The sequence below is a fragment of the Calidris pugnax genome, unplaced genomic scaffold (assembly GCF_001431845.1).
Source record: "Calidris pugnax isolate Ruff unplaced genomic scaffold, ASM143184v1 scaffold355, whole genome shotgun sequence".
Classification (NCBI taxonomy): Eukaryota; Metazoa; Chordata; class Aves; order Charadriiformes; family Scolopacidae; genus Calidris; species Calidris pugnax.
The window spans coordinates 8,305-26,732 of NW_015091108.1; the positions used below are offsets into that span (position 1 = coordinate 8,305).

The 18,428-nt window shown below is 46.4% G+C and overlaps 1 protein-coding gene across 1 annotated transcript; it reads right to left on the reverse strand.

The window, feature by feature from the left end:
- Positions 1–2,451: 2,451 nt before the first annotated feature.
- Positions 2,452–18,032, reverse strand: HP1BP3 (heterochromatin protein 1, binding protein 3). The gene is made up of 12 exons (XM_014958029.1): positions 17,795–18,032; positions 17,362–17,464; positions 15,745–15,895; positions 15,234–15,393; positions 14,047–14,190; positions 13,415–13,495; positions 11,613–11,767; positions 10,753–10,843; positions 9,911–10,070; positions 5,861–5,972; positions 4,638–4,772; positions 2,452–3,648 (listed from the first exon to the last, which is right to left on the reverse strand). The coding sequence occupies exons 1-12, from the start codon at positions 17,888–17,890 to the stop codon at positions 3,363–3,365; spliced, it is 1,674 nt and encodes a 557-aa protein (XP_014813515.1). The 5' UTR covers positions 17,891–18,032; the 3' UTR covers positions 2,452–3,362.
- Between the last annotated feature and the right edge of the window lie 396 nt (positions 18,033–18,428).

Below are 18,428 nucleotides of genomic sequence, written 5' to 3' on the forward strand. Positions count from 1 at the left end.
CAAAGGCCACCCCCCCCCCCAGCCCCACCGGGAGGTCCCCAAGGGAGGGATGCTGACCCCCAAATTTGGGGGGGGGACAAAAAGGGGAGGGAAAGGGGTGGGTGGCGTGCGACACCCAGACACCGAGCATCCCCAGGGACCCCCCCGCCATCCCGCTGGGCCCCCCCCTCAGCTCACGGGCATCTCTCTCGGATGACTCCGGTGAAACGCAGGCGAAAAACGGGGGTTGCGTCTCTCCGGGCCTCGGCCGGTTGTTTTTTTTCCTTCCCCGGGCGGCTCCTCCGGCGGCTCCCGCGGGGACGCTGGGCCCGTGGGCGTCAGGGCCTGGTCGCCAGCCGGGCCGTGGCCAGCCCGAGCCCACGCCGGGCACGGGGCAGGCGACAAACTCCCATTTCCTGCCTCCGATCAGCCCGGGCGATGAATCACTGCAATTTGCCTCCCCGGTTTTCTCCGTTTCTTGGAAGCGACGGCGAGAGAAAGGCTCGGGCTTTGGAGAAAACGCGGCTGCAACTGATTTTTTTCTCTCTCTCTCTATTATTATTTTTTTTTTTTCCCCCTCTCTTCTCTCCTACAGCGTGCCCAGCGGAGAAGCGATTTCTAACACACGTGGTCGCTCGCTCGCTCGCCACCCCCCTGCCCCCAGCCTCAAACCCCTCTTCACCCCGATTTCTGAATTCCCCGGGGAGTTCTGCCCACCGGAATAAAATAGAGAGGGATGGCTCCCACCTCGCTGCAAAAACCCACAGCTTCAGATCCCCAAAATCCCCCAGTTCCATCCACGGGGGTGAAGCGCAAGCTGCCCCCGGCCCCAGGGATGCGCTCGCCTCCTGGGAAGGGGAAGGAAGGGTTTGGGGAAAAAAAGGGGTTTCCAAGGTGCATCCAAAACTCCCCGGTGCTCCCAAGGGTGCGAGGAAAAGGGTCTGTCCAAACCCTGGGCTGCCGCCAGCGCCGGCTGCTTCGAGATGCTGCAAGATGCCCCGGAAGAATCGATAGCGTAGAAACGGCAGGGAAAAAAAAAAAGAAAAGAAAAAAATAAAAACCCAGGACAGATGGGGCTGAAGAAATAACAAAACCGGAGCCTGGTCTGGCCAGGAAGCGGAGACGGGAGAAGAGCGAGCGGTGGAGCCGCCAAGGGATGGAGGTTTTCCCGTTCAATCCCAGTTGCTGCTCCCAGAGGCGAGGACTGACCCTTTGGATTAAACACAACCAGACCTACAGCTTTTATTTTTATTTTTTGTTTTGGCAGGGTGATGAGAAATCACTTAATTAGCAATTAAAACCACAACCAGAAAGAGTTTTGGCGACGACCAAGGGATAAGGGCTGTTTTTAGCCCAACGCTCTGACTTCCAGCTGCCCCGCAGCCAAATTAACCCATGCTCACGGGGGGAAAATACAAATATCATGCAGAGCAGTGTTCAACCAGTATCCGTGGGGGTCTGTTGGGGGAATGTTACTGGGAAGAGGGAGGTTGGAAAACATCCCACAGCTGGGCGAGGACTCCTCAGTCCCATGAATATCCTAGCGCTGAGAAAAGCTCAGATTTGGCTCACTGTAGGGGAGGAAAATGCCAACAAACCCCCCTGTTTGGGTACAAGTAGCCCTAAGAAAGAGCCATTAACTTACGTTTCTAATTGCTTTACATCCCTGTGGATTTCTCTGATTGGGGCTTTCACTCTCCCAGCTCCGTATTAGCTGGGATTTTTGTTAACCTGCTGTTTGCACCCTCCTTACGGAGCCGGGAACAATTCAGGGCATTTCTAGAAGAACTTTTGCAACTCCCAGTTCTTGGAGGGAGCCCACTGGGACGGCAACCGAAAAGAATAAATTCAATCAGGCTATTTTCTCCTTTTCCCAGGTTATTTCTAGAGGAACTTCCAACTCCTCTCAGCATGGAATGTGCAGAGCTTTCCGAAAAGGCGTTAAGTGAAAAGACCATCAGGTCACATTGGGATCACCAAGGAGAGAGGGAATTGCTGAGGGAGAGCCAGGGACGTCGTGCGGAGGGTCTGGGAGGTGGGTGCTGCTCTGGGAGAGGTGGGCAGAGTCAGGGGGGGAAAGATCTCAGATGGTCTTTTTCTGTCCCCACTGGCCACTGCCGGGGGGCAGAGGGAGAAGAGGAGCAGCAAGAGGTTCAACCAGAGCTTTCTCCTCTCTCAACTTGGTCTCCAGAGAAACCAGGGAAGAGAAAGGGCACAAATCTGTCCAAGATAGCGCCCTGCAGGTGCTCAGGATAAAATAGCCCCCATCTTTCATGCCAAAAATGTACTTTTAACAGAGATTTGCCTCTGCAGTGATCCACAGCAACTGCAATTTCCTCCTCTCTACATTTCATAGAATAGAATCATAGAATTGCCCAGGCCAGAAGGGACCTCCAAAGGTCATCTAGTCCGACCTCATTTCCAGGAGGAGAAAGCTGTGGTGAGGACGACAAAGGACACACAAAGCAGCCCTGGAATCTAGTTTCACTTTATTTTAGCAAACTGCATGTTCTTCACTTATCAACATCTCTACATTAGCAATCGTATAACTCTCCAACTTCTCTTTTAAAAAAAGGGGTAAACAAGAGGTGACAAAACTCAGGCTCTTCATCTCTTTAAAAACGTTTGAAAGTTGGATTCCGAGAAGACTTTTACGTATTTTGGTTGGAAGGTAACAGATGTGGTGTGGAAACACTAACTCAAATCACCCGCCTTAACCCAGAACTCCCCTGTCCGGAGCCTCCCTCCGGCGTCAGACCGACAGCGGCCGCTGCAGCCCAAGCTCTGGAGACTCACCCTCAAAACGAAGCTCGGGCCGTGGCTGAGCAGAAAGAAGCCCCTCCAGGACTCAGTGCAAGTGCTGTATTTACACCGCTTCCTCACAGAAGCGTTAAGGACCTCGTCATGCAGGGGATCTAGGGAGGACTCTTCCGCCGTTGTACCTTCTCCTTAAGAATCACATTCCCCCAATCATCCCGTTCCTGCTGTCTAAAGATATAAAGATCTTCTTTGAAGAATTTTTCTTTCTTTTTTTTTTTTTTTTTTTTTAAAGCCAACCCTCCCCCCCGAAAACCCAAGAGGAACACCGTAAAATGTACAGATTATATACGTTCTAGAAAAGTCCTAAAATTATTGCAGAAACTAAAGCTGACTTGTTCCAGGGGAGGGGCAGACATGAGGCACAGCATCGGGATCTAACAGATGCTCGGGTTGGTTTGACTTAGTTTTCAGCTTTTTTTTTTTTTCCCCCCCATCATTCAAGAAAAAAAAAAAAAAAAAATTAAAAGAAGTGTTTAAGCATCAGAACTAAAATACAAATGCACGTTGACTTATAAAACAAGATTGTGGGTTTGACCATGGGATTCCCTGACAGTGGAAAAATTTTACTTTTTTGCCCGGAGAGATTTCCTCATGGTGGCTTTGCCCATGGCAGAGGGTTTCACTTCCTTCCTCCCGCCGGCTCCTGGTTTCTTGGAAGAGCTGCCACCAGAGGGTTTCTTGATGGCCGAGGCTGCTGGTTTGGCTTTCTTTGCGGGGGTTTTGACCTTGGGAGGGGGCTTTGCTTTCCCCCGATGGGCTGCGGGGGTTTTTCTTGGCTTGGGTTTGGATTCCCTTCGCTTCATCGGAGGGGCCCTGCTCCGGGATTTCGGAGGCGGCCTCTTCTGCATCCTGTCAGAGAGAGAGAGAGAGACAGCACAAGATCTCAGTGGAGGCACAAACACCACCCAGAGCAGAGCTGCTGGCGTCAATTTGCATAAACGAAGCAGATCTTGGCATCCTTGTTCTTCTCCACGGATGTGCCTTTCCGCAGCAGCCACTTCATTAGCTAAATCCCAAAGAGCAAGAACTCCTCTGGTGGATCTCACCACTCTAAGCACTTCTCAACCCCCTGGGTGATCTGCTGAGGTTTGGAGCTCCTTCCTTAGCCATATAAATGCACAGATAACAACAAGGAATCAAAGTCAATTGTCAGAACAATTAGAGACCTCAGCACTCTCTCCCCTCTCTAAATGGGTATTTATTACTTAATGAACACCACTTGTCTTAAATCCACATTCTGAGTAGGGCAGGTTTCATGCCTGGCTACAGAACGGCAAATACTTCTGTAGGGAAAAGTTTTCCTAAGGAAACATTTAATAAATACAAAGAGTCCCATGTGAAACATCACACTGTGGTAAAGCACAAAAGGCACATGGGAGACTAAAGGCAATACAAAGAATAAATACAGGCTGTCCTCTCATAGAATCACAGAATGGTTTGGGTTGGAAGGGACCTTAAAGATCATCTAATTCCAAACCCCCTGCCCTGGGCAGGGACACCTCCCACCAGAGCAGGTTGCTCAAAGCCCTGTCCAACCCCTCCAGATGAGGAAAAGCCCCATCCCTGGAGGAACAAAAAGTTTGCTTCGAATTAGGGAACAGGGAAGATCAGTATCTCCAGGCATTGCTTCTACAGACCTCACACATCCTGGAGAAATCCCAGTCCTGACCATGCCCCAGAAGTTCAACCATAATTAGAAGCAACTTCTTCCAACGCCTCCTGAGCAACAGCCTTGTGGATAAACAACCACACCAAGAGGCAAACCCAGGCACTCTACAGCTCTGACAGTCACTTTTATTTCATCCAAAGGAGCCAATTTATCTCTCATGCTGCCATACCTCTTCTTTGGTGGTGGCTCTTCCTCCTCAGACTCTTCCTCTTCAGATTCTTCTTCCTCCTCGGACTCGTCCTCTTCCTCATCAGATTCCTCGGAGTCCTCATCCTGCTGCTTCTCTGGGTAGAGCACATCTGGGCTACAAGATGATTCTGGTCAGAGTGTGACTGACTTTGAAGGTGTCAGCAAGCCCTGGGTATCCCTGGCTCTTACCAGGCACCACCACTCACCCACCTGCAAGGTTACAGCTTGGAGCCTCATCCAGAAACACCCCCCTGACTCCTGGGTTCGCTGTCTGAACCCAATGCTATTTAGTCTCTGCGGTGGCAGAAGTGTGACAGCTTGTAAGTCACCATCCACCTGCAAGGTTACAGCTCTGAGTCTTATCCAGAAACTACCCCCAACTCCCGGGTTCGCTGTCTAAACCCAATGCTATTTAGTCTCTGCGATGGCAGAAGTGTGACAGCTTGTAAGTCACCAGGAATGCCCCATCCCTAAGCTGTCCTTTCTCCACTTCTCTTCCTCATTGCTCCTTCTGTGCAAGCACAGGGAGGCAGATAACAAAGGGACAAGATCAGGCTTCAATGCAGGCTGGAGCCACCAAGGACTTTGCACAAATGCAATAAAGGAAGGTGGGAAGCTGAGACTTTAATGACTGTGCTGCCATTTGGCTCTTCCTGGGACACTAAGTCACCATCCCTGGGCTCTGCATGGCCCAGCACAATATATGCTCACAGCAGGAGATGAAAGGCTGTTCTAGCCTCACAGCAGCTAATCTAGGTCATCTTCCCCCCGCCCACCTCCTCTCCACAGCAGCATTAGGAAAGGCCAACAGCTGGGTCCTACTCGTTAGGAGCATCCTTGCATTAAGAGCATGACCACACTACCTGCTCGTGTGAGTTTGTTTTAGCATGGGAACACCTAAATAGCCCCCATCCTGCAAAAAAACCATCACGATGGTGTATCTGAGACTATCCATCCCAATATTTTTATTGCCCTTAAAAGCCTCCCTTGCTAATGAAGTCAGCTTTATGTCCACGCACAGTCAGACACCCGAGGAATGTCATTACCTAGAGCCAGGATGGGTGACGATGTTGTGGCTCATCAGTTACTAAACCCCCACAAACTTCCCTGTAAATGGCAGCTCTGAAGTTCACAGGCCCACTCCTGTCCAGCTGATCTACGCAGCATTGATCTTGGACATCGTTTTACAGCCAAGCTCTTTACCTTGGGTAATAAGGGAAGCAAAGCTGAAAGGTTCCACTGAAGCCCTTTCCAGAAATTTGCTCCATCCAGCCATTCTTCTCACATTTCTGCAGGGTTTTCTTTAGTAGGTGCACTGTGAAAAAAAAATAATAATTAAATCAGAGAAAGGTTGTGTTACTTTCTTTATCCACTTGTCTAAGCCTACTGCCCTCTGAAATCAGAGCTGGGGAGTCAGGATGGAGTCTCCTTTGCCCAGGACACCTGCAGAGGAATGGAACAGCACTGGAGGGCTGAGATTCGTGAAAGCATCACCACGAGCTTCTTTCTGCACCCAAAGAGCAGCTGCTGTGTGTAGGACCCAGGCAGATCACTGCATTTACAAGTTTCAGTATGTCTTATTTAGAGGGAAATCCTCTCGCAGATAATTTCAGAAAGAAGATACAAGTTGTCCTTGTTTGAGCAACAGAGGACCTAATTTTCAGAAAGACGACACAAGTTGTCCTTGTTTGAGCAACAGAGGACTGATTTCTATTCTAATTCTTGGGAAAGCTGCACTTTTAGAAGTCTATAGTCTGAATTCATGCAAATATTTATTTTATAGCCAGCTCTGGGATGATGGGATTCAAGATCTTGATGTTTTCAAGCCTCACCAGGTGCAGGGATGAGGAGGAGCGAGACCCAAGCTGCCAACAGGATTAGTTCATGCCATGAACACCACATTCAATATAAATTGGAAAGTTTGCTGAGGAATTCTCTCTCTCCCTTGATGCCAGTGGTGGCATCTCCTTGCCTCGGTGCCAGGGCCCTGAGCCCTTCCCTTCCTCCCAAAGCTGCAGCACCCACAGCGTCTCACACGGGCTGTCCCTGCTGGGAGGGCACAGCTTCTGCTGGGGAACGGGCCGGGGGTACTCCTTTTGTATTTTATATTGGTATTGGGATCAATACAGGTTCCTTAGTATTATTGTTAATTATTTAGTCCTATTAGTTTAGTCCTAATAGTTTAATTATTTACCGTATTAAATCTATTCATATTTCAACCCTTTTGTTTCCTTGTTTTCCCCGATTCCCCTTCCCAGGTAGGAAGGTGTCATCGGGTGAGAGAATAATTGTCTAAACCCGTATTAAATCTATTCATATTTCAACCCTTTTGTTTCCTTGTTTTCCCCGATTCCCCTTCCCAGGTAGGAAGTTGTCATCGGGTGAGAGAATAATTGTCTAAACAATAATAAATTGTCATGGGTTTCTCAAACCATAACAGAAGTGTTTATTCCTCAAGACTGAGCCAGTATGGCCTTAAACGCTCCAAAGGAAGGAGTCAAGAACAGTTATTGATGTCACGATCAAGGGATCCTCCCTTATAAACGCGTTCAACACCTCCATGTAACTACTACTGTACAGATTTAACCCAAGTCTCAGCTTTCTCCAGCCTGTTCTCTGAAGTGTTTTTTAAAACAAGTCTTTACCCTGTTTTTGCCCCCCCTCCTCATGTTCTAAATTTCCTATGTGGTACATCCTTCTCTGTTCTGTGGTTTGTTTGTTTGGGTTTTTGTGGTCTTTTTTTTTTCAGTATATTTTTTTATATAAAGGGAAAAGTTTTGGTCTAGAAATATGACAAATGCACTTTATATTTCAGTCGTCTGTTCCATTGTGCACTCTGTCAGAATTGTAAACCAAACTGTGCAAGTACAGGGGATCTTTGTCTCTGGCAAAGGGCTGAAGTTGTTTAGTCAGTTCAAAACCATTCTCAGCTGGAATTAGAGGGACCATTTGCACATGTAGCTCGCTGCCTCCAAACCAAGGGAAAAGCAAGGCCTGCCCTCAAGCACGTTCCAAAGAGGTTCACTTGAGAAACAGAAGGAGAAAAAACCAAAGAAACACACTGGCTGGACTGTCTGCTCAATCTGTTCTGCACGATTAATGCAAAGGTGTTCACTCCAACCACTTACCCAACACTCCTGAAACGGGCTTTGATCTAGAACTGACGGACTGTCTGCTCAATCTGTTCTGCACAATTAATGCAAAGGTGTTCTCTCCAACCCCTTTATCCAACAGTCCTGAAACGGGCTTTGATCTAGAACTGACATTTCACATCAAGACAACCGCTTGGGACAGTGCCATACTCTCACCAGCCTCACCAGAGACAGGCTACCTCTGCCAAAATGTCTTAATTAGAATGGCAGAGCTAATTGAGTTGATAGTACCCATTAAATTACCAGTGTTGCAACATTAGAATCATCACAGTTCAAGAATCATAGAATTGTCTGGAGTGGAAGGGACCTTTCAGATCATCTAGTCCAACCATCAACCTCACTCTGATAAAAACCATCACCAAACCATGTCTCTAAGCACTAGGTCGACCTGGCTTTTAAATCCCTCCAGGGATGGGGCCTCAACCACTTCCCTGGGCAGCCCATTCCAAGGCTTCATAACTCCCTCAGTGTAAAAATTGTTCCTAATCTCCAATCTGAACCTTCCCTGGTGCAACTTGAGGCCATTTCCTCTTGTCCCATCGCCTGTTCCTTGGGAGAAGAGACCGACCCCCCCTGGCTACACCCTCCTTTCAGGGAGTTGGAGAGAGTGAGAAGGTCTCCCCTCAGCCTCCTTTTCTCCAGGCTGAACACCCCCAGCTCCCTCAGCCTCTCCTCACAAGACTCGTGCTCCAGACCCCTCACCAGCTTCATCACCCTTCTCTGGACCCACTCCAGCACCTTGATGTCTTTTTTTGTGGTGGGGGGCCCAAAGAATTCTTTAAAAGCCCCACACTTTTATGAATAGGAGCAACACATAAAACATCAAGCCATTTTTACCCCGGGCACCAAAGATCAACAGCAGCACGTAAAGGATTTGACTCTAGTCAAGTCGTTAGAAGTATGAGGCTCTGCTGTGCATACCCTGCTTTTATATCTCACCAGATTCTCCCTCCGGTTGCCCTTAAAACAGAGCAGAGATCATCAAAATTCCTTTTATGCAATGGCAGGAGAAAGAAAACAACAGATTGCAAGCTGAAATTTCCTTATCTGACGTGCAAGACTGTGACAAGCCCTGGAAGCTGGCTGAACACAGGTCTCGAAGGACCAGGGCAATTTCCAGTGGTCCTGAAAATAAATTATGCAAAGGCTCAGGAAGCTTGGAAACTCTCTTCCCTGCCCCAAGATGAAGAAGTCACACTTGACATTAGCCTCTAATTGGCAGAAGGCCTCAGGCAACTTCTTCAGCCCACACTGAGGGAGGGAACCTGTGCTGCTCTGTTGGTGAGTCCCAAATCACAGCCGCGCTGGCGCCGTGGTGCGGCTCCAGGTGAAGAGCATAGGATTTGCAGTCTCCTCTCCAGCCCCACGTCCTGGCACCAGCACCTTGAAACCACAGTGACAAACTGATCTACTTTTAGGCCCGACTCCAGTAGAGATGGCTGCAAGCTCAGCCTGCTTCAAATGACCTCGGTTAAACAGCTGCATGGAGGCTCAGAGCAAATAATGCAAATAAGCCACTAGAAAAAATCTGCTTTAAAGTCTCTTCTGCTAATGCAAAAGTCAAAACAGCCATTAATGTCATTCCTGGGAACAAAGACATGCCAAATCTCTTTCCAAATATAACAGGATTAGTTTCTCTACTCACTTGCTTGACCTTTTAAAATCAGAGCCAAAGAAGGACCTCAAACAAAACAGCAAGAGTGAATTTTTTTGAAAAGTTACACTATGCAACTTCTCTAAATAAAAAAGCAACTAGGAACTGCGTTTATGCCAAGCCGTCGCCTTTCAAAATAGAGACAGATCAAATCAGCTTGGTGATTTAAGAACAATAAACTGCTTGAATGCTATTCCCCCTTCCTGGGAACGTGCTATCGGCAAGAGAAACATGTATTATGTCTCGGAAACCGGCCTTTGTCGGGCTTGAAAGGAACTAATGGGAATTAAAAACACTGAGCATCTCTGCAGCACAAAGCGCTGCGCAGCTGTCTCTTCCCCAGCGAGCTCAATGGAGCAGTTTAAAGGTGCTGCAGAGACACATCTGCAGCTGCAGGACTCTCCTTCAGCATGTAAAAGAGAAGCGTTACACAGATCAGTACTTTACCCTGGAAGTTGGAGTTGGTCCCTGGGTGGTTTTCCAGGATATACTTCTTCAGGGCTGTGGTCGAGCAGGTCTTCGGTTCGTTCATGGCCGCAATAGCAGACAGGATGGCGTCTTCCATCAGAGTCCCACCCAGCAGGGGCTTCTCCCCTGATTTCTTCAGCTATTTTCCAAGGAGGAAGAGAAAAGCATCAAGACAAAATTCTCCCAAACCAGGTCAGGACAAGCTCCTCTGCACCAGGTGGGTCGGCGCTCCTGCATTAGCACAGATATTTTATATTAAAACACTGCACAGGGAACGCTGCTCTCCCAGCTTTAATTGGGAGGAGAGGCCTATTCACTCAACTGGCCTGGAGTGCTTTTTATCCGTAACACATTGTCCTAGTCCCCAAAACCACCGCAAGGATGTGGGAATCTAAAGGCCTATCGCTCAGGGAAGGAAATAAATCAGATCTTTCTCCATCCCACAGACCAAATGTGCCCAAGAGACTTCTGTGGCTTAGACACAAGGAAAAGACGTCGCAGGCATCTGGGGTACCTGCTGCCCTGGGAATCAGTGCTGGAGAGGAACGCTTCCCCACCAGCTCCCCTACTGTGCTGGTGAGTCAGAGCTGAAGCAGCATGTGGAGCACGCTAAGCAAGGCAGGCAAGGGGGGCTGCTCCAGAAACGTAGACCAAGAGGAGGATAAAAGTCCTATTGCTTCACGGTTTGACAATTCCTGATTAGGACAGGCTGCTAAAGAAAGGTGTACCAAATAAAACCAGGGGGGCGGAGGGCACGCTAACTTATCTCCAAGGTTTGTGGTTGGTACGGTCAACAAAACAAGATGAACTCTGGTTCTGACCTGGAATGTCCCAGACGCTCCCTTCCCTGTGATCTGCTCTAACTGGCCCTTGTCTACAGCTCTCTGCAGGGCATTCTTCAACAGCTGGGGTCTGAAACACAGGAGGATAAAAGCTTTACTGACACGCACTGACAGCTTAAAAAACAAACAGAGAAAACAACGCTTTATGCAGAGTGTGAGCAGAGCGGTACTTACAAGTGGTATCTGCCTACATAGAGACATTTTAAATGGAGATCTGTCAGCAAGTGCTGATTACAGGAGAAGAACAATGTACGTTAGCGGAAATTCAGCTGCAGTGCTCTCTCGGTGCCTCTGCGTATCCAGAAACAGACGAGCTGCACTTGGAAGGGTTTACTCATTTTGAAAAAGCGCATTTGGACTCGATGGGCAATGAGTCAGTCAGCTCACAGACAAACAAGGGACTGAGAACAAGCCCCTGGAAGAGGTGACGCACAGGGTTTTCCTAGATTTGCTTCCTCCCCAAGCCCCGACCCTGCTCCGTATGGGCAAACTTAAAGATTCCTGTAAAGGTGTATTAAGGATTCCTTAGAGATGCCAGTTAAAGCATCCAGAACCAAGATCCCAAGGAGGGACCTCCACATCCACCCAGCTAAAGGGATCTGGGTTTGGTTAAGAGCGTAGATCTGTGCTGATGCCGGTGTCAGGAACAAAGATTGGGTGTGGAGGGATGCAGAGAAAGGCAGGGCTTTTCCTCCAGCTTTCCTGCAGGCTCCGCAAGGCAGAGCACCACCTGCCTGCTGAAACACTCAACCGCATCGCCGCGAAGGGAGGCAAAGCCAGAGGAAGGCTGCATTTCACTGCTCCTCCACAACTCAAAAGCGTTACCCTCCTGCACCTACCTTATATCTACTTTGAGTTTGGGGTAATACTGAGACACGTATTTCTTGATCAGGCTGTAAGAAGCTTCCTTCGGCTCACACAGGCGGGTGAAGGCCAGCGGCAGGACGTCTTCCAGCTTGACTTGATGCTCTGCAGTCAGAGCGGAAGTGCTTTTCTGAAACACACACACACTTTTATACATCACTCTCGGTTTTCTGAACACAGATGGGGAGAAGTGCTCCTGACACTGGCCATAGATTTGGAAAATCAGTTGTGTAAGGCAGCTCTTAAAATTAACAACTTTAGAAGTTTAGCAGTTTAAGCAAAATCTTGCAACCAAATTTGATTGCAATTTTCATAGGAGTCTTAGGAAAGTTTTACAAATACAAATTGCTGAGTATTTAAACAATATCTGTATTTCTAATGGTTTCCTTCCTCTTTCTATAGACATTCTCCTGTTCTACCCTTCAATGAGACAGGTGAAAATGATTCATGCTGACATGAAACATAAAAACCAAAGGCAAGACCTGTTTACACAGGTCAAATCTTCCCAAAACTGAACAGCTAAACAGAAGTGCATTTTATTTCCAGATGACAGAGCAAAACCTTGATTGAAGCCAACGCTCCCTTCTGAATTTTCCTCCATCCCTTTGTTACTATGAGGAGGGAGATGATTAGGAAAAAACCAGTCCTGTTCTTTATACAGAGAAGAGTGGGGAAACGTGCTGAAGTTTCATGATTTTGATGCTGAACTGCAGCTTTGCAAACGGTCAGACGGGTGAGGGTGCTGCTCACCCAGACAGCTGCTCTGCTGCCAGCTGAATTCACCCAAAACAAAAGCAAGCTATTTGTTTCGCTGCACCACAGAGAAAGTAACCAGGAACAAAGACTCCGATACGCTGCAGACAAGAAAAGTGATGTGTCAGCAGTCATCAGGTGCCTTGCTCAAACTTCTCAGGGAGCCAGTGAGCTCTATTTAAAAAGAAGTTACACTGCAATTAGTTTCCTTCGGTGGCCTAGTACCAAGCGTGTCGCTCTTTCCTTCAGTTTTAGGACTTTTGGTGTCCCCAGCAGCCAAGAGACAAGCACCAAGGCGTTACAATACCCTCTAGGTTCACCCATCTAAGCTGCAAGGGGATCAGCAGTCCCAGGTAAGCATTTTGTTACTGCAGTGTTGGAAATGTGTTTCATACACTCAGGGCAGCGGGGAGAGGAGAAGAGCAGTGCTGGAACCACCACTGATTGTGAGGACTAGGCTCAAAAAACCCCCAATACATCCCATTTTACAGCCTCAGAACAATATACACCCAACACCAGCAGCTTGCTTCCAGAAGCCTTAGGACATTTTCTTCTTCCTCCCTCTGCCCTCACAGCTGATGGAAAAATGTTCATCCAACAGTCCTGAAGACTGAACTCTTCCATTTATCCACATGAGAGATACAATAGAAACAGCAGCAGCACAAAGCTTTCTTACAATGCCCGAGAGGCACCTCTCTCTACCAGGTAAAGACACAAGAGGGGTTTCATGGTCATTCAGTTTTCTGCCTCTGAACCAAAGCCTAGAGGTTTAATGTAAACATTTCTAAAACTAAGATTTTGATTATCCTACTTGGATTTAATTTCTCGTACTAGCTATCTGATTCTGACTTTAGTGGAATGGGTGTTTTAATTAACGTAGTTGGGGAGGAGAAGTACAGCAAGGAGGAGAATACTGTTTGGGTTGAAGTTAGGCTGCATTTCATGAGATACATGTGTTTCAGTGCAAGATTTTTCAGAGTATTATTAAAAAAAGTATTAAATTATTTAAGATTATCCATCTTACCTTTTTGTCTCTGGCTTTTGGAACAGTTTTTCCTGCGCTAGACACCACCACAAAGCTCCCTGAAGCTCCCTTTCCTTTCACCTAGTCCAAAAGAAAGTCCACTTCAGTCTTTAGCAAAATAACTCTGAATAATAACAACCTGAAAGAGAGTAACTGGCACCATTAGGCAGATTTTGCATGCACTGTCACCACCCTGGCAATGGGCTGTGATGGTAGAAGCCTGATTTGAATCCACTGAAACCTCAATAAATCAGAAACCACAGCCAGACATTAATAAGACTGTCCTGCCTGGGGGATCCCAACAGATATCACAGGCTTAATTACAGCGTTAAAGGAAACATGCTGCCATAGAAGTGACGTTGCTGGATGCGGTTTGAAGACACGCTGCTGAAATGCTGTATGACACAACACTGAGAAACGGTCATAAATTGCACAATAGAGACCCGTGCAAAGTATCTGATTGACAGAAGACTGCTGAAATTCTGGCAGCGTCTAACAAAGTGGAGACAGAGGTTGACTAACCTCCACGAGACAGAACACGATCACCCAAAAGACCTGCTAACAAAGTTTAAGAAACTCCTGCGTAACTCAGTAAAACCACATCCACTGCTGCTCCACAGAGTGACTCTTACCTGTCTAATGAGCCCTCTCTCCAGCTCCCTTTTCAGTGCTTGCTTCAGGAGATAGCCTCTCCTCTCGAGCTCCAGGGAGGGGTACTTGTGGATGATGTATTTACGTATTGCAACGACCGACGCACCGCTCTTTTGAAAGCACGCCTGAAAGAGAAGCAAAAAATTAGTAGAAACCACCTGCAGTGAAATTGTCTTCCCGTGGGGCTGGAAGAACAGAGGCTGAATCCATACATACAGGCCAGCACATCGGATGCCAGGGCTGAGTCTAAAATATGACTAAGAAAATACTTCACTTTCCCCTTCAGAGCAGCTGAGGAGCAGACAACACAAAAGCAGCACAGTGAGTGCGTATCACCTGCTCCCCTGTTCTCAACTACTTACATATAACAGCTTAAACACTGCTACAAAATACAGTCACCTTCTGGCAAACCAACACTACACACCCGGTAAGTCATTTTACTAATGTCAGAGTAATCATTAAGTCAGAAGAAGTTGCCAATTATTATTTTTTTTGAAGAAGCTGGAGGATTCACATTAGTAAACTAGTAGAAAACCTAAGTTGAAGTTCATGATTTTGAAGATGTAGCAGCTGGAAAGGCCATCTTGCAGCTAAGGCTGGTGGAGTCCAGGTTTCCTGTGAAAGCAAAGTGCGTGAAGGAAGTCCGGAGGGGAGAGCAGCAGCGCTGCAGCGCAGCTACAACAGCACAGGGCTGCTCTTACAACCAGGAGGATACAGGAAACCAAGACCCACACCCCTCTGGAACACTAGTTTACAGTATATCCTTCTGTCCTGAATTAGAGCAAGTTAGTGCTGAAAAAAACACGTAAAAAATACATGGATTAATCAAGGTAAATCAAGTTAAACGTGGCTAGAAGGCACATCAAATTAAATGATGAGAGCCAAAAACCATGTTATGTCATCATAGCTGTTTCTAATAATGTAGTTAGGGAGGGAAACAAATTCTAAACAAAGAAATAAGCTACAGGGCCCCTCGTCAGCATCATGGACTCACATAGCAGCTCCATGGGCTTGCAGGCAGAAGCAGACACATCTGACACTGTGAGCTCCCTGCTAACAGACAGCACTGTCATCTGCACCATCAGCGAGCTGAAATTGTGGATTTTAGGAGCACAAATTATTCTGCTTTGCAACAGATGAACAAAAGAAACATTTGTCTCCTGCTTACCCTGATGGCCTCAGTTAAAATAGCATCCATTTTGGGACGTGAGGTGGCAGCCATCTGAGTCTGCTTCTGTGCCCTGGCTAGCTGGCTGGCAGAAAGAGTAGCCCATGCAGGAATAGTCTTTTTCACCTTCTTCTCCTTTTCCTTAGACTGATCCTTCTCACTTGGGAAAAATACAAAGCAATAGTAAGACAAAAGACACTGTAAAACATGCCAACAAACAGAACAACATCAACAAAAAATGGCCCAGAACATCTGACATTGAAAACGATGTAAAAAATATCTTGATGCTTCTATTAGAAAAAAAGAAACTCTATCTTAAAATTCAGCCTGATGCATTTTCTAGAAAACAGCTACACTTGATTGGTAGTTTCTTCCTGAGAAATATGAGCACTGTTTTAAGGGATTCATCCTATTTTCCCCATCTCTCCCACCATCTTTTTTCTATCTCTAGAACCTGACTTCCTTTGGAATCCTACCCAAAATCCTGAATTCAGCACTAAGCAAGCCTTACTCCTTTTTGGTTTCTTCTGAGGCCTTTGTTTCCCCCTTCACTTCATTCTCAGGTTCCTTTGGATGTTCTGCTTCAGTGGATGCAGCGGGCAGGGTTTCATTCTCTTGTTCTTCTCCAACAGAGGCAGACTCCTCCGAAGTGGCTTCTGCATCTAAAACATGTGAAAAAGCATCAAGTTACAGCCTAAAGCTAGTCTCTATTCTTCAGGAAGGCAGAGAGGGGGAAAAAAGAGCTTAAGAAAACACCCTAAAAATTATTTCCCACCAGACAATTTCTTTTATTTAACTGAAACAGATTATTAGAATGTAACTTCAGTGAATGAAACTAGTGAAAGAGCTTCAATAAGGTGGAACCAGCCATCAAATGCCAGAATAAGTTCAAACAACACCATGTACCATTTTCACAATAAACTAATTCCCCCCCTCTTAACTCCAGAAGTTACTGTTACACTCACCCCTCATCAGAGGGGCCCAGGCAGGGAAGGGAGGAGGAAATCAGTGCCATGAAACACTAAGATTTTCCCCTAGGTTGAGGTTTATGTGTTTTTAACTCAGAGAGGTACAAAAACATACATCTCTACAAGAAATTTGGACAGATATGTACAAGCAGCTTTGTTTACAACCAACTTGTCTTCAAACACCGCTGTTTCTGCACCACTCACTGTGGCACCTGAAGGATTTTAACTGTTCAAACACATTTTCTCCAGACTTGGCAAAGCTTTAGATCACACGTGCATTTGCAGAAGCACTTTTCTACCAGCAGGATCCAATCCAGTCAGAAATCAACTCACCAAGCAAATTAACTCCAGTATATTTAGCTGAGAACAGGCCCTAGAGACTGGGCTGCCTGCTAGATACCATGTGTATGAAGTGCCATTACCCACTTTTTGGATCAAGAGCTGTCTCCCATGACTGCTCTGTGCAGCAGACAGGTTCTCTCTCCCCAAGAAGGAGCTTAACCACTCCTGCTAAGTCCCTGGGCATAGTTTTCCCTCGGAGGCATCACACATTTAAAATATGCAGTGTATTAATAGTCAGTTTCGTTATGTATTTAAAATATGCAGTGTATTAATAGTGAGTTTCATTACGTACTTTATTTATTTGTGACACCAAAGAGGACAAAGTCAGTGAAACCAACAGTGAAATGACACATTCTGAGAAACCGCGGTAAAAGTGCTAAGACCAGACACATGAATATCAGACTAGATGTTATGACACGTTGTGGTAAAATCCTTTTGTTCAGCAAAAGAAAGAAAAAAAAATTAAATACTTTGTTTTTCCACTCATCAACTCTACCTTTTGATCTCAGCTCATCTTCCTGACACTACTGAAACTTCACAATTTCTACCCTTACTCTAAAGAATGCACAAGTTTAAAAGGGACTATATTTAGCTGTATTTTCATGACTGGGGTGTCAGGGCTTTGCCACACGATGTGAAGGACAGACTGAAAAGACTGGCTGCAAAATACAACTTCCCAAAAATCCAGGAAAAGCCTGTGACAAGAAGCTAAGCATTAGCAATGTTTTAATCATGGCTGCAAGGTTTTTTTGAGGAGTTTTGGAATACACACCTGTTTCTATATACACTAACAATCCACTATAGAACTATTACTGTACCTGCTTTGACCTCTTCACCTTCAGCAGGTTTGCTTTTGGGAGGAGTTTCCCGGGAAGAAGAATTCACCGTGCGACGGATCGGCATCGTGTCGTCTTCAACTTTCTAGGAAAAATATACAGAAATCAGTACAGATACAGGAAAGAATCAGAAAGCATTTGAAATGGGATTAAAGTAAATCAAAGCAGCGTATGTAGGAATATTACGGTTACATTTGGGTTTTTTTCATCTCATTAAATGAGATGGCCATTTGAGGATTTTGACAGTTCAGGGAAAGCAGGGAAGGGGAAGTGGAAGGAGAGTCCCTACAGGGTTTATTAGACTCCCAATCAAGTTTCCTACAAGCAGGGGAGAGAGAGTACCGAGTAACCTTCCACAGGACTGGAAGTCAAGGACTGATCCAAGAGCAAGCTTGGAGAATGGGCCAGCCCCTACCTCACTTAACTTGTCCGTGTGGATCAGCTGAGCTCCCGCTAAGAGTGGAAGCGCCTTATGATGCACGGGTTCAGCTTCAGACAGATCAGTCGCCATTTAAATTAATTTCTAGCCCCAAGTGCAGGTAACACTGTGGAGCCCCAGGTTTTAACCCCAAGGACTTTTTCCTAATGGTTTTCACAGAGCAGTGAGGAGTCAACCTGAAGTACAGAAAAGATGTGGTGTGAAAATTAACAAAACAAAAACATCTATGTCCATGTATCTAACAAACTCAAGATTAAAACAAAAAGAAGGATAAATGACTTACAGCTTATGACTAACATAACTGATAATCAACATTTGCATTCAACAAAGATGCTAAAGCATGTATGCAAACTTGAGTGCTATGGATGTAGCAGAAATGGTAAAGGCGTAAGCCAGACCTGCAGCCTGCTCCATTAAAACATATCTGAAAGAATAAAGAGGCTCTTTAAATTAACAGCAAGCATTAATGAGAAGCAAACATTGCACTGTGCCTAAAGTAAGGCACTGAGGTAACTAGTAAGGCTTTGGGTAAAAGCAGGAGCTGACACATTGATCCAGCTTCTACGAGCCTAAGGAATTAAACCAGTACATCTGTTAGGCAGGAAATACA